Source organism: Hippocampus zosterae, unplaced genomic scaffold, assembly GCF_025434085.1.
Source record: "Hippocampus zosterae strain Florida unplaced genomic scaffold, ASM2543408v3 HiC_scaffold_304, whole genome shotgun sequence".
Lineage (NCBI taxonomy): Eukaryota > Metazoa > Chordata > Actinopteri > Syngnathiformes > Syngnathidae > Hippocampus > Hippocampus zosterae.
In genome coordinates this window covers 24,172-36,235 of record NW_026262867.1, presented here as the reverse complement: position 1 = coordinate 36,235, position 12,064 = coordinate 24,172, and the positions used below count along the sequence as shown (strand labels likewise).

At 56.9% G+C, this 12,064-nt stretch overlaps 1 protein-coding gene and 1 non-coding gene across 2 annotated transcripts; both read right to left on the bottom strand.

Moving 5' to 3' along the window:
- Nucleotides 1-3,388: 3,388 nt before the first annotated feature.
- LOC127594902 (U2 spliceosomal RNA) lies at nt 3,389-3,581 on the bottom strand. Its single transcript, XR_007960975.1, has one exon. It is a non-coding gene; the product is annotated as a U2 spliceosomal RNA (small nuclear RNA).
- Nucleotides 3,582-9,673: 6,092 nt separating this feature from the next.
- On the bottom strand, nt 9,674-11,166 carry LOC127594901 (N6-adenosine-methyltransferase subunit METTL3-like). The gene is given in 4 exon segments (XM_052056655.1): nt 9,674-10,378; nt 10,445-10,543; nt 10,711-10,908; nt 11,047-11,166. Coding segments are annotated over 4 exon segments (1,122 nt in total).
- Nucleotides 11,167-12,064: the final 898 nt, after the last annotated feature.

Below are 12,064 nucleotides of genomic sequence, written 5' to 3'. Positions count from 1 at the left end.
AAATTTTGCAATGACAATTAACAATTCTAAAGTGGTTAATGATTCATCAGAAAGCAAATGGCTAATCTTAATTTAATAATAAACTTAGATCAGCGTATCCTTGATATTTAAACCTTTCTGGCCGGACCAATCTGCTTTTCACTGCCATACTACTGATATTTAAGCTCTTCAAATGTGTCTTCACTAGTTGTTGTCTACCCATTATGTTGTTGCGCTTTGAAATACTCCGCAGTCTTTCAACCGGCTATGCTTTTGGGGCTACTGCTCTTTTTAATCTAAACTCTTCGCTCAGGTCGTCCATCCGTGCCCTTTTGGTTGCCTTGCAACGATCGAGCTCTACGAGCAGCTACTACAATTTTTGAATGTCGTCTTGCTCTTTATCTTACTCCTTGCCTCGATGAGGCTCGCTTAAGAACTGGCTGGATCCTTTGAGCAGCCTTCCATGCTCAAGAGGCGGCAGGAAGTGGCGAGTGGCCTGCTCTGCCGGCTCGGTTATGGACCTGCTCGGCAGTACCATTTTGATTGAGGCCTTGATTGAATGAGGCTATTCTGCGAACTTTCCATTGATTGCATGCAGGCGCATTAATAATAGCACAATAACCTGCATGTAGCAAGATAATGAAGCAAAGTTTAAGGAGCGGCTGAAATAACTCCTCGAGGGTGGTCTCCGGTCAGCCTCCATCATCATGGTGGCCAAGTAGGACTACCTGGATCGCTGCAAGCTCACCCACAAGGACGAGGCAGCCTGCAAAGCCGAGCGAGAGAAGATCTTCAACGAACACTTCGGTGACCTCCACGACGAAGTAGTGCGGTGTGAGCGCAGAGTGTTCGAATAGTACTTCGTTAGGTCAGAGTATCACCCGCTTTACTATATCTACCGAAGAAACTGCAAAAAGATGCTGGTTGATTAATTTTACCAACGCAACATCCAGAACCGCGTCTTGCAGCCCACCGGCGAGGAAATGCTCGCTCTGAGACTCTCTCAATCCTGACATGATTCATTCAATAAAATTATGCAGAGTCATCGCTTCGGAACTAGAATCACGCAGCTCTTCGAGACCAATTCGCACCACTAAGCTCGCAGCGAGGCCAGTCGCAGCAAAAGCCCGAAAAGGATCAGCAGGCCTGGATACTTCAAGCCAAACCCCCTTGAGACTTTCGATCTCCACAGTGCCCCGAGCTCTTTAGACCCGCTGTGCCAACAGAACCGCAAAAGCGTCTCGACTTTCAGTGGACTGAAGGGGTCTAATGTCGAGATCGGAGTGTTTTCACACACCCAGATAGTGAAGCAGATAGTCCCGAAAAACAAAAAGAAGGCCAACTTGTACTACCAAAACAAGTACCCCCCCGTCGAGCTCACGGCCGATCGCACGCCAGCCACGCCCCCTGCGAAGCGCAGTCCGGTGAAAGCTGCAGACTACGCTACTATCCGGAAAACACTGTAGCAGGACCGGGTGCAGAATTTCAGAGATCTGATTTGGGCCGACATAAAGCAAAAGCACGAAGCCACCAAGAAGACCATAACTTATCCGAAAACAACGAGGGTAAAAAATGTGGTTTTCCCCAAGGAAGATATCTACCAGCTGGTGAAGAAGACCGGGGAAGGGACTCGGGCAGAGAGTCCCAGACAGTCGGCAGGCAGACGGGACCTGGGGCAGGAGTATCAAGCATCACCCAAAAATTATCTCAGCCAGCAGAGCAACTGGCGTCAAGGCCGATCTGTATTTAAGTCAGCTCCGCAACCTGGCTTGACATGAACGAAACTTCAATCTCTCTCCCTCACGCTGTTCCTCCGCTTGCGGGCCCAAAAGTCGTTGACCTCTTTTTCGGAGGCGCTTTCTTCCTTCTCCTGCTGTCCCCCAGCTCGTACACCTCCTCCAGGTCCTCGTCGGGCAGCTCGATTTCCTCAACAATCTACTCCTCGATATTGCTGCCCTCCATCAGCGTGTCGAGCCTGACGCTCCCCTTTACTTCTTCTATAAACTCCTCGGGGTCAACCTCACCCAACTTGCCCCTTCTCGCCTTCCACAGGAAGTTGAGGGGCTCCTGCACCGACTCCCAGAGCTTTCGCTCCCCGGGCTACAGCCCAGCCAGCACCTGGGCCCGAACGTCGGGCTGGTCATTGAGATGCTCGATGATTATAAAGGCAAGCTGCCCCACCCAGGGAAAAGACTCATCGCTAATGAGGGCAAGACTGCTTGCTGAGGAGAGCGCTGACTCTACGGATTAGCCCGCTCTGGGCCAGCAGTTCTCCTAGCTCCCATTCTTCACAGGCTTCCACGATGGCCCCGCAGAACTGAGTTGCCGCCCTGTGGACGATGTTCGCCCGAGGATATATTTCGATCGACAGCTGGTCAAAAAAGCACAATTCCTGCACTGAGGAAGGGGGCAGTCCCTACAACTGCGCTTAGGTCGCTGCTCTGCGTTTTGAGCATGGTCGACAGTAGCTGCAGCATGGCCAACTGCTGCAGTGGGGCACTGGGTCCCATCACCCGCTTCAGTAGAACCATTGACAGCTCCTTGATTTCACTCTCCAGTTGCTCAGTGAGCTTCGCGAAGGGGAGGACTAGCCTTACGATGCCGCAAGCAGGGATAAGTCGTTACCCTTCCCCTTTTTGTGAGAGCCGTTCCTTGGCTCGCTTGATTTGATCTGCCAGCTCTGATGAACTGCCTACAACGCTCATCACCTGCTGAACCGACCGCAGTCTACCCTCCTCAATGTTCGTATGTAGCAGATGGCACACTTCTGCCAACACCCGCTCGCACCCCTCTACCACACCGACCTAGGTTCCGGACAGACCGCTTTCGATCACCTTGCAAAGCACCATGGCCTTAACCTGCTCGTAGCCTGGCTCCGAGGAACACAGTTTGGCCAGCACGTCCGAGACGGAAGGGTGATCGACCGACGCCAGCAGCAGGGTGAGTCCCTCGCTGAAGCACAGTAGATTTAGCAGCTGCAGACTACGTTTCGCAGCAATTGTCTTGAGCACGCTAACTAAGTTGCTCACTGCCGTTTCTTTGGCAACGCTCTCCCCGCTGATTGTCTCGAGTTTTCTTACCAGTTTTAGAACGGCGGGCTCGTCTAGTGCCGGGTGCACTGCCATCCAGAAGTCGATCACCGGCGCAGAGTCCAGGCAGAGCAGTTCGACAGCGACCAGGCAGGACACGCGTGCTTACTCGGTGCTGGGGAAGTCGACCGCGGCGCTGATGAAGGCATCGAGCAGGGCCGGCTAGGCGAGCGCGCGGATGAAGACCGGGAGCTGCTGGCGAACCTGGTTGATGAGCTCGGGGCGGAGGGCGAGAGGCGGGGGGCGGCGGAGGGTTTCCTGGAGGGAGGTTTTAAAGTGCATAAATGAGTATGGATGTTCGTTGTTTAAGGGAAGGGACCATGGGTTAGCTGCTGATTGGGGAGGTGTAAGCCAATTGCAACTATGCGGGGGGCAGTGCACGAGTGCAGCTGGCTCCCCCGCACCCTCTAAAAATTTGTGTGAACGGTTGGGCCCCCTGAGGGACCCTAACTGCATTCACGCAGTTAAGAACAGATACTACACTTGATCTTAGCCAAACGGCCGAGAAGGTATGCCTCTCTCCCCCGCCGCCCCCCTATCTCCCTCCCTCCCCGCCCCTCATTAAGGGATTAATAACGCATGCCCCTCGACTTCCTCGGCCTCCTCAGGTACCTGGCCGACTCCGCCATCCCCTTCCGCCCCCGCTTCCAGCTGCCCCACACCCTCCTCTACGACCAGGCCTCCATCGACCAGTGGCTCTTCACCGACCGCTCGGGCGTTATCCGCAAAAAGCACCGCAAGAGCATCACCCGCGAGAACGTGATGCGGGCCTTCCTGCGGGGGCACGAACGGACCGGGGTGGTAGCCTTTTTGATCTGGGACGGCGAGTCTGACATCCTCCCTGGCATGCACTATGAGCCCTGTGGCTACAAAATACTCTACCTCGACAGGGACGGGTTCACCGATCTGGTCGATGGTAGGGTGCCTGTCAAGCGAGGCCTCCTCCAGAAGTTTGTGGACCCAGGCACCACCCGCCATTCGACCATCGAAGTGACCTGGACGCGCTACCTGACCACCTTCCTGCAGCACACCAACAAGCAGATGCTGCACTGCAAGCTCGACCTCTACGAAAAGTGCTGCACCTTCGACGGCCCTCCCTATTTCAGCGAGTCCTGCTCACTGAAGGGCCTGATCGCAAAGCTGCTGCAGAGCTAGATCAACGCAGTAGTGGCTCGTGTGTAGCAGCTGACCTGCAGGGCTCTGGAGTGCCACAGCCTGGTCTGCTATTTTAAGCGTAGCCACAATGGCGACCTGCACCTGCTCTTCGCCTCCGTGAAGGACGCCACCAGCGCAGAGATGCTCCAGGACATGCAACAGGTGAGTATCCCGTCTGAGATATCGACTTGCAACCGCCTCAAGTCTAAGAACAGGACGAAATTACGCTGCGAGCTGTGCGGCCATCTTCGCGAGCCCGACGCCTTCGTGTCCAACTCGTTCAACCTGCTCTTCGGCAGCAGCAGCCCGTAGGACCTCGAGCGGGCGCGACAGCTGCTGCCCAAAAATTAGTTTGCTGACCCAGACGAGTCCGAACTATTCATCCCTTCAGAAGAAAAGACATAGGTAACGATCTGCGACGACTGCTTTCTGGCGGTGGCCCCAGATATCAAGCTGGAGCCTGCCACGGAACACAAGTCCGCCCTCAGTCGCAGCAGAGTGTCTAAAATAAGAACCGTCCAAAGCTCGATCACGAAGCGGGTCAGCAGGGAACTGCCCGACCGAAGCCGCCCCGTCCGGAGCCTGAGCTCGTACTCGGCTCACCGACCGCACTCAGGGCACAAGCTTACTCAGTCGAAGTCCAGGGAGCAGGTAATTTCAAAGGACAGACTGCAGCCCTGCGCCACCACGGACTCCTTCGAGGTGCGGCAGCAGAAGAGCAAGCTGCTGTGGCAAATGGACATGCTGGGCAGAGTGATTCCGGTCACCTAGCGCAGCAAGCTGTCGGTGATGCAGCAGATCCTCCACTCGATCAAGTGAATGCGAGTCATTCGTAATGGATTTCTCCTTTGAAAAGGTGCTGACTCCCCTGCAGCTGCTGCTGCTGGTCGTCGACCGCCAGATTGATCCCGGCTCTCGAAAGCTCCGGTCCCGCAGGGGCAAGTTCAGTCTAGAGGTTGAGGAGGGGGGAGAGCTCGCCCTCCTGATCGACGAGATGTCTCTGTATGAAGAGGCGATTGTGGAGATCGGCAGCTCCAGCGGGGAGCAGCTGCAGGAGCTGGTCTGTCTGACGCAGCGCAACTTCCTGCACGAATACGAGCCCAAAGTTCGATTCCTCGAGCTATTGGACTTGAAGAAGGCTTTCAAGGCCATCAGCAAAGCTCTCGCGGTCCCGGAATATCTGAGGGAGATACTCGGCCGGATGGAGGACTCGAAGTCGGTGATGCTGCTAGCCCATCAAAACATCCTCGGCAGGGTCTAGGCTTACTTCAAGGACTTGCTCAGGAAGGGCGCCGAAAGTGAAACTAGCTCAGTCGCTGAGTCTGTCTCGAAATACGGTCGGTCCTTCAAGCACGACACCCAGCGGCTACCGCTGGCTTTTCGGGAAGGCCGGAATTTCAAGTTCAGCGAGGACGGGGATATCCTCCGGGTGAGGCGGCCGAAGGTGCCAATCAAGAAGACCGAAGACCTGGTGATTCTGTAATTCAGCCGGCTAGTGAAAGACCAGCTCAAGAAGTACCACGCCTAATTCGTGCACTTCGACGCCAAGTTCGCCTGGTATGAGATCGCCGACCCCGTGAACTGCGAGGACTTTGAGCAGTACATTTCCAAGGAACTCGACTAGAAGTAGCTGATACGGATCAGCAAGGACGAGGGCTTCAGCGTGGCAGCAGTGGAGACCGCCATCGGCAGCGAGGCCCACTTCCTTGCCCAGGCATCACTCCAGGCTTGGCAGAAAACCCTCGACCCACGTCTGGGTAAGCTCGTGGGGCAGTAGCTCAGCCTCAAAAAGTTTTCTTTGATCATCTGCAGCAAGCTGCACCGGCGGAACATCGAGCAGGTCCTGGCCGCCCGAGGCAATAGCTTGATGATCCGCAGCTTCAGCTTTCAGCGGCATGAACTTTTCGACAAGGACTGCTACGAGCAGCACCTGTTCAGCCGGGCCAGCGAGATCGGCTTGACCGAGGTCGAGTACCGGTTTTCGCTGTAGGTGCTGGGCGACGTCGTGCACCTGTTCTGCAACTACTAGATTCAAGACCGTCTCAAGGACCGTCTGCTTAAGTTCATCCACGAGTTCTAATACAGCAGCTGCATGCTCGAGCTAAAGCCCGAGCTGCTGCTGGACTACCAAGAGGAGCTGCTGGCCGTGATCGAGAAGAATCTGCCGGCGAAGGCCTCGTACTACCTGGTCGAGGGCGGGCTGATGCTGCAGGGCCACTGGCTGCACATCGCCCCGGCCTATTAGAGAATAAGTGCTGCCATCCAAAAGAGATTTCAGGATCTCGGAAAGGAGCTGGACAAGACCGTCAGCTATGAGGCATTGCCCAAGTTCACCTCGCCGGGCTGTCAGGCCGAGACCGAGCAGCACCTGCTGGCCCTGCTCCAGGACTGCTACCAGGCCACCAACATCCGCCTCAAGGCCGCCACCTATATTGACGGCCAGAGCTTCAGGCTTCGATATGAGTTGGTCAAGCGTACCGAGTCTTTCAACGAAGAGCTGATGGCGTTCGAGCTGGGGGTCGCGAAGGCCGTCACCGTTGGGTTCATCCCGGCCGCCTGCCCCGACCTCTTGCAGGCCCGGTCGAGCAGCACCATTCGGGTGGTCACCGTCCCCAACAGCGGGCTGCTCTTCATCTTCCCTCAGGAGGAGAGACTTAACTTCCAGAAGATCAAGGACAACAACCTGAAGCCTAGACAGAAGCAGACCTTCACGGGCTGTCGGCCTGAGTTTTTGCATATGGTGGGGGCCACCGAGTCCCTCAAGCAGGAGTTCCAGGGGCTGGCAGTCAGCAAGGACGATGAGTCCTTGATGGTGGAGGTCAGGGGGCCCGCCTATCTGGTCAAGGAGGCAGAAGCGAGGCTCAGGGTGGAGGCGGAAAACTACAGCAAGAATCAGGTTATCTATAGCCTTTACCTGAGCCTTCCAGAGTTCAAGGAGTATAGTAGGCAGTCTGCCCTGATCGAGGAGACCAGCCGGCTGGCCTTCGTCGAGCTTTCCTCCGAAAAGCTGCCGGCCAGGGTGCTGCCTTTTTGCTACTTCTTGCTCAATGGTTCCCAGCTGCTAACCCTCAGACTTGCCTGTCCGGAACAGTGTCCCGCCGACTGCCTGCTCTCCAGCCCCTCATACGGCGAGCTGCCCTTCTTCCAGGAGTGCCATTTGTGCCAGCCTCCCCTCAGACAACTTTCTGAGCTGAAGACCGGCGCGCGAACGATAACCTGCCTGCTCGAAGCCGGGCCCGGGGAAGTCGAGCTGGCCCTGCGACAGGGCATCGACTTCCTCACGTTCAACTAGCGGGTCAACGAGCTTTGCTTCACGGTCCCGGATCTGGGGCGGTGGGTCGACGCCCTGGAACTAATAAAGAAGGCGGTGCTGGATATCCAGTACTTGGATGAAGGAGAGTGGCGGTCTTGCAGCAAGAAAGAGCAGCCGGCCATGCTCGAGGCCATGCAGAACGGGACCACCTACCTGTACCAGTACGGGTCGGCCTCGTACTCCTTCAACTTCACCAACCTCACCGCCATCTGCAAGCAGACCAACATCAAGCTCCAGATCCGCCTCCTGCACATGCTCCTGCCCGACGATTCCTCCGCAGTGCAGTTCCGAGTCACAGCCATAGCCACCAAGATTCATCCAGTCAACCTGCACCGGATCACTGAGGTCTACCAGTCCGCGCTCTGCGAGGTGATGGTCAGCCCTCAAAAACTCGAGAATGGGATGCCCCTGCTGGCGTTGCGAGGCAGTGACCACCCCTTAACATTCTGGGCCCTGTGCACTCAAGCGAGCGCCAAGCAGCTGATACCTGAGGAGCGAGCGGCCTGGTAGACGCGATTGGTCTCCTTAGACAACTACGACTCTCTAGCCCATCTGCCCCTACCGCGGAAAATCGCCAAGATCGAGGAGGTACGAAACCCTTTTGCCTAGCACCGCTATCTCATGGAGAAATAGGCGATCGAGCGCGGCGGGGGCACTCCGAACGAGTGGATTCTGTTCTTCGTCTGCAGAGAGGAGCCCTCCCTCAAGCTGCTGTCCAGCCTCACCTCCCTCAATTTCATGACCACCAGCGAGCTCTGCGAGGGCGTGCCGGCGCAAGTCTTTTTCGAGTCGGGGGTAGGGCTGAGCAGAGCCGACAGCGGGAGCTGGGTGGTAGTCTGCGACGTACTGTGTGGACACCGCAGGACGGTGGGCGACAGGGCGGAGCTAGGCAGGTTGGGCAAATCCGGACGAGTACACAGCACAGAGCTGGTGGAGAGGAGCAAGGAGGAGAACCGGGTGCTGCTCTGGCGGCGAGACAGGGTCTACGGGCGGTACTTAATTACCTTGAAGTGAGCTAACGGACTTTATATGAATTGCTAACGGCCCGACCAGAAGGAGCGCGTCATCGAGGCCCTGGCCCACGAGGTCGACACCCTCCGCCAGCAGCACGACCGGTACTTCCAGGCTTCAGAAGAGACCGGCCGTCTGGCCAAGCGCCTCCAGAAAATGAGGGCAGATAAGACCGCCTTAGACCAGGACTACCGGCTGAAGATCGAGCAGAACGAACACTCCATTCACGCTCTCAGGCTCGAGCTGGAGGACCACCGCCGCGAGCTGAGGCTGAGACAGCTCGAGGGCGAGGAGTGCCAGGCCTAAGAAGGCAGTTACCGGGAGACCTGCTCCAAGCGGGACCACGACGTGGCCACCGCCCGCGGCTACTTCCACGAGTTGATGTGTGAGGAGAACGAGCTCAAGGAAGAGCAGCGAAACCTAGAGATCGTGGTCGCCAAGATGCGGGAGTCCAAAGAGTAGATCATGGGGTCCCTGTAAGGCCGTGAGCTGCACTACACTTAGATGCAGCAGGTAGCCCGACAGCTGGATGCTGAGCTGGAAGAAAGGGCCTGCAAAATCGGTAGGATGAACGAGACAATTGCCTCGCTGCGGGAGTCGATCGAGGTCGAGGAGAGGACCGCCCTCGACTTGGAAAGCGAACTGGATGCCGCCAGCAGGGCCCAGTGCGAGGAGAAGGAGCGGGGGCAAAGTGCTCAACGAGCCGTGTCCGAGCAGATCTCTAAGAAAGAGTCCTACGTTTCTAAATCCAAGCACTACCGGGCCCACTACGAACAGGAGCAGGCCAAGAACCACGAGCAGGGGCAAACCCTCCAGAGCCTCTAGAAAAGCTCCAGGGAGTACAGTGAAGCGGTCGATGCGCTTGAGGAGGAGATGGCCGTCTTCCAGCTCAGGAACGCAGAGTACCTTGACTGCAACCACCGGATGGTCGGCGAGATCGACGCAACGCGCCAGCATTTAGAGACCCTGGCGTCGATGAACAACGCCCTGACTGGGCTGCTGGAGCGGGCGTGCGCTGAGGATCAGCAGGTGGCGGCCTTGCTGGCTCGCAAGGACCGAGTGGCGGCCCGGCGAGAGCGGGTGGACTCGGGTCAGGCTCAGCTCGCACTGTGCCTGTGAATTAGTCTCAGATCTCATTGCCAATGGTCACCCAGCGGTCACGCAGGTTGTTCCTGCGGCCGAACACCTCGAGGTAGAACCCGCGCGGGCACAGCTGCTCGATCAGTTCATAGATCTACGTCGGCTTTTGGCTCTGCCCCCGTCGCTCCGAAAAGATCATGTCGTTGCCCACATTCTGGATGAAGCGTGGGCTGTCCTCGACATCGCCCTTGACCCCCACCAGGCACGACTCCTTGGCGTGCTGCAGGTAGAACCCGTGCCCCTTGGCGATCTTGCCCTTGACCGTCTTCTTCACCCAGCAGATCTCGTCGACCATGCGGTAGCCCCACTTCTCCATGAGCGTTAGGGTGAACCGGTACTTGGCGTTGATCGCCCAAATGAAGATGTAGCCCCTGTCCGACAGGGTCTGGATTGGCATCGACTCGATCACGTCGTCCCCCAGGGAGTTGTACTGAATGGCCACCCCTCGTGAGGGCTGCGAGGAGGACAGCCTCCAGGGCGGGTCCATCATGATCACGTCGAAGAGCTGTCCCCCGCAGGCCAGCTGCTGCCTGGCTAGCTGCCCCCAGTCAAAGCTACGGATGTCCACCGAGATGGGCACCGACAACTCAGGTGCGAAGGACACCTTGCTCGAAGACTCTCGGTGCTCTTTGATGTACAGCTGGCGCAGATCCTTCTCCCTCCGCTTTATGTTGTCCAGCAGCTGCTCCAGCTAGGGGCGCTTGGTCGGCAAGGTATCCACCTCGTAAAACTCGATCTCCTAGTCGAGCCCCTCCACTTCCTCGCCCGAGTCGGAGGGCGCCTCCTTGGGCGCCCTTCGGCCGCGCTTCTGGATGGTTTCCATGCGGATGTCGAAATCCGAGTCGGAGGAGTCCTCCTTGGCGGAGGGAGGGCCCACAAAGCTCTAAATGAGCCGCTGCTTGGGCGTGCCCCGGAAGTAATACTTCTTGGGGCCCGTATCCATAAATCAAGAGAAAGATCCAACCCGGCTTTGTGTAAAAATAATCACCTTTCTTTATTATTTTGGCCGCGGATACACCCAACCCACGAAAAGTGCTTGTCGGGGATCTTCTCCAGCAGCCACTGCGAACTCGGCCGAGGAGTGCTTTTGATCGACACGGTGTCGAAGGTGCTGCAGCTGTCTATCTTCCGCGCGGTGGCGGGCTGCTGCGGGGGGCTGGCCCTGCACTCCATCCATGCCATTTGGGCGATGATCTCCTGGTCGACGAGCCTGTCGTCCAGCTGCCCACAGGCCTCCTCGAAGCGCCTTGTGAGTTGTATAATTTCCTCCTGCCAGCCCGAAGTCTGTTGTTCAAATTCTTCATTTCTAATCTTGAGTAGCGCGCTGGTCACTTAATTCTTGCGAAGCAATTACTGCACCAGCTGCTCGATCTCCTCTAGCATTTTCAGGAGCGGACAGGGGCTGTCGGGACTGCTCGACCAGCCCGCCTGCAGGGCCACTAAGATACGTTCTGCGACCTCCTTTTCCCTGTGCTGCATTATATAAAAATAAAGCAATATCTTCACATATCTAATCTCGAATAGAATTCAGATTGCCCTCTCTCCCCGGCAATAACTTCCCACTCCACGGAAAAGGCTTTCTGCCTCATAATATTTCTCTTTGTAACCGATCATTAAAATATGTAATAATTAAAGCTCGCAATCCTGCTCTCAAAAGACCCTCCTCTTAGCTATCCTACAAACAGGTAGGGTGAAGGTTGCTCAGATCAATCAATTTTAATAGAAACGTTCGACTGTCAATAAGGATGAAATCGGAATCAACAATTGTTGCAGGGCTGCCCCGTTTCTGGCACGGACTTGGTGCCCAGGCAGAAGATGCACACACCGTAGTTCTGGTAGCACTCCCGGCAAGTCTTCTCGTAGCCCGCTCGGTAGTCCACCCCGGTGCCCTGGCAGGTGCTGCAGGAATTCATAAATGTTATGCCCTGTGGATTTTTCGGGGACTTAATGCCGCTCGGAATAGAGCGCGCTTGATACCCCGCCCCGGGAGGGAAACCGGTGCTAGGTGGGTAGCCCGTGATCGGAGGGTAGCCCGTGCTGGGAGGGTAGCCCGTGCTCGGAGGGTAGCCCGTGCTGGGAGGGTAGCCCGTGCTCGGAGGGTAGCCCGTGCTGGGAGGGTAGCCTGTGCTGGGAGGGTAGCCCGTGCTGGGAGGGTAGCCGGTACTGGGAGGGTAGCCGGTGCTGGGAGGGTAACCGGTGCTTGGAGGGTAACCGGCGCTTGGAGGATAACCAGTGCTGGGAGGGTAGGTCGGATAGGCCTGATACCCGGCCCCGTAGGGCGCAGGAGGCACTCCGTAGGGGGCAGGCTGTCCATAAGGCGGCTGGTACCCGGCAGCATAGGGCTGAGGAGCGCTCTCCATCTTCTTCTTCTCCTTCT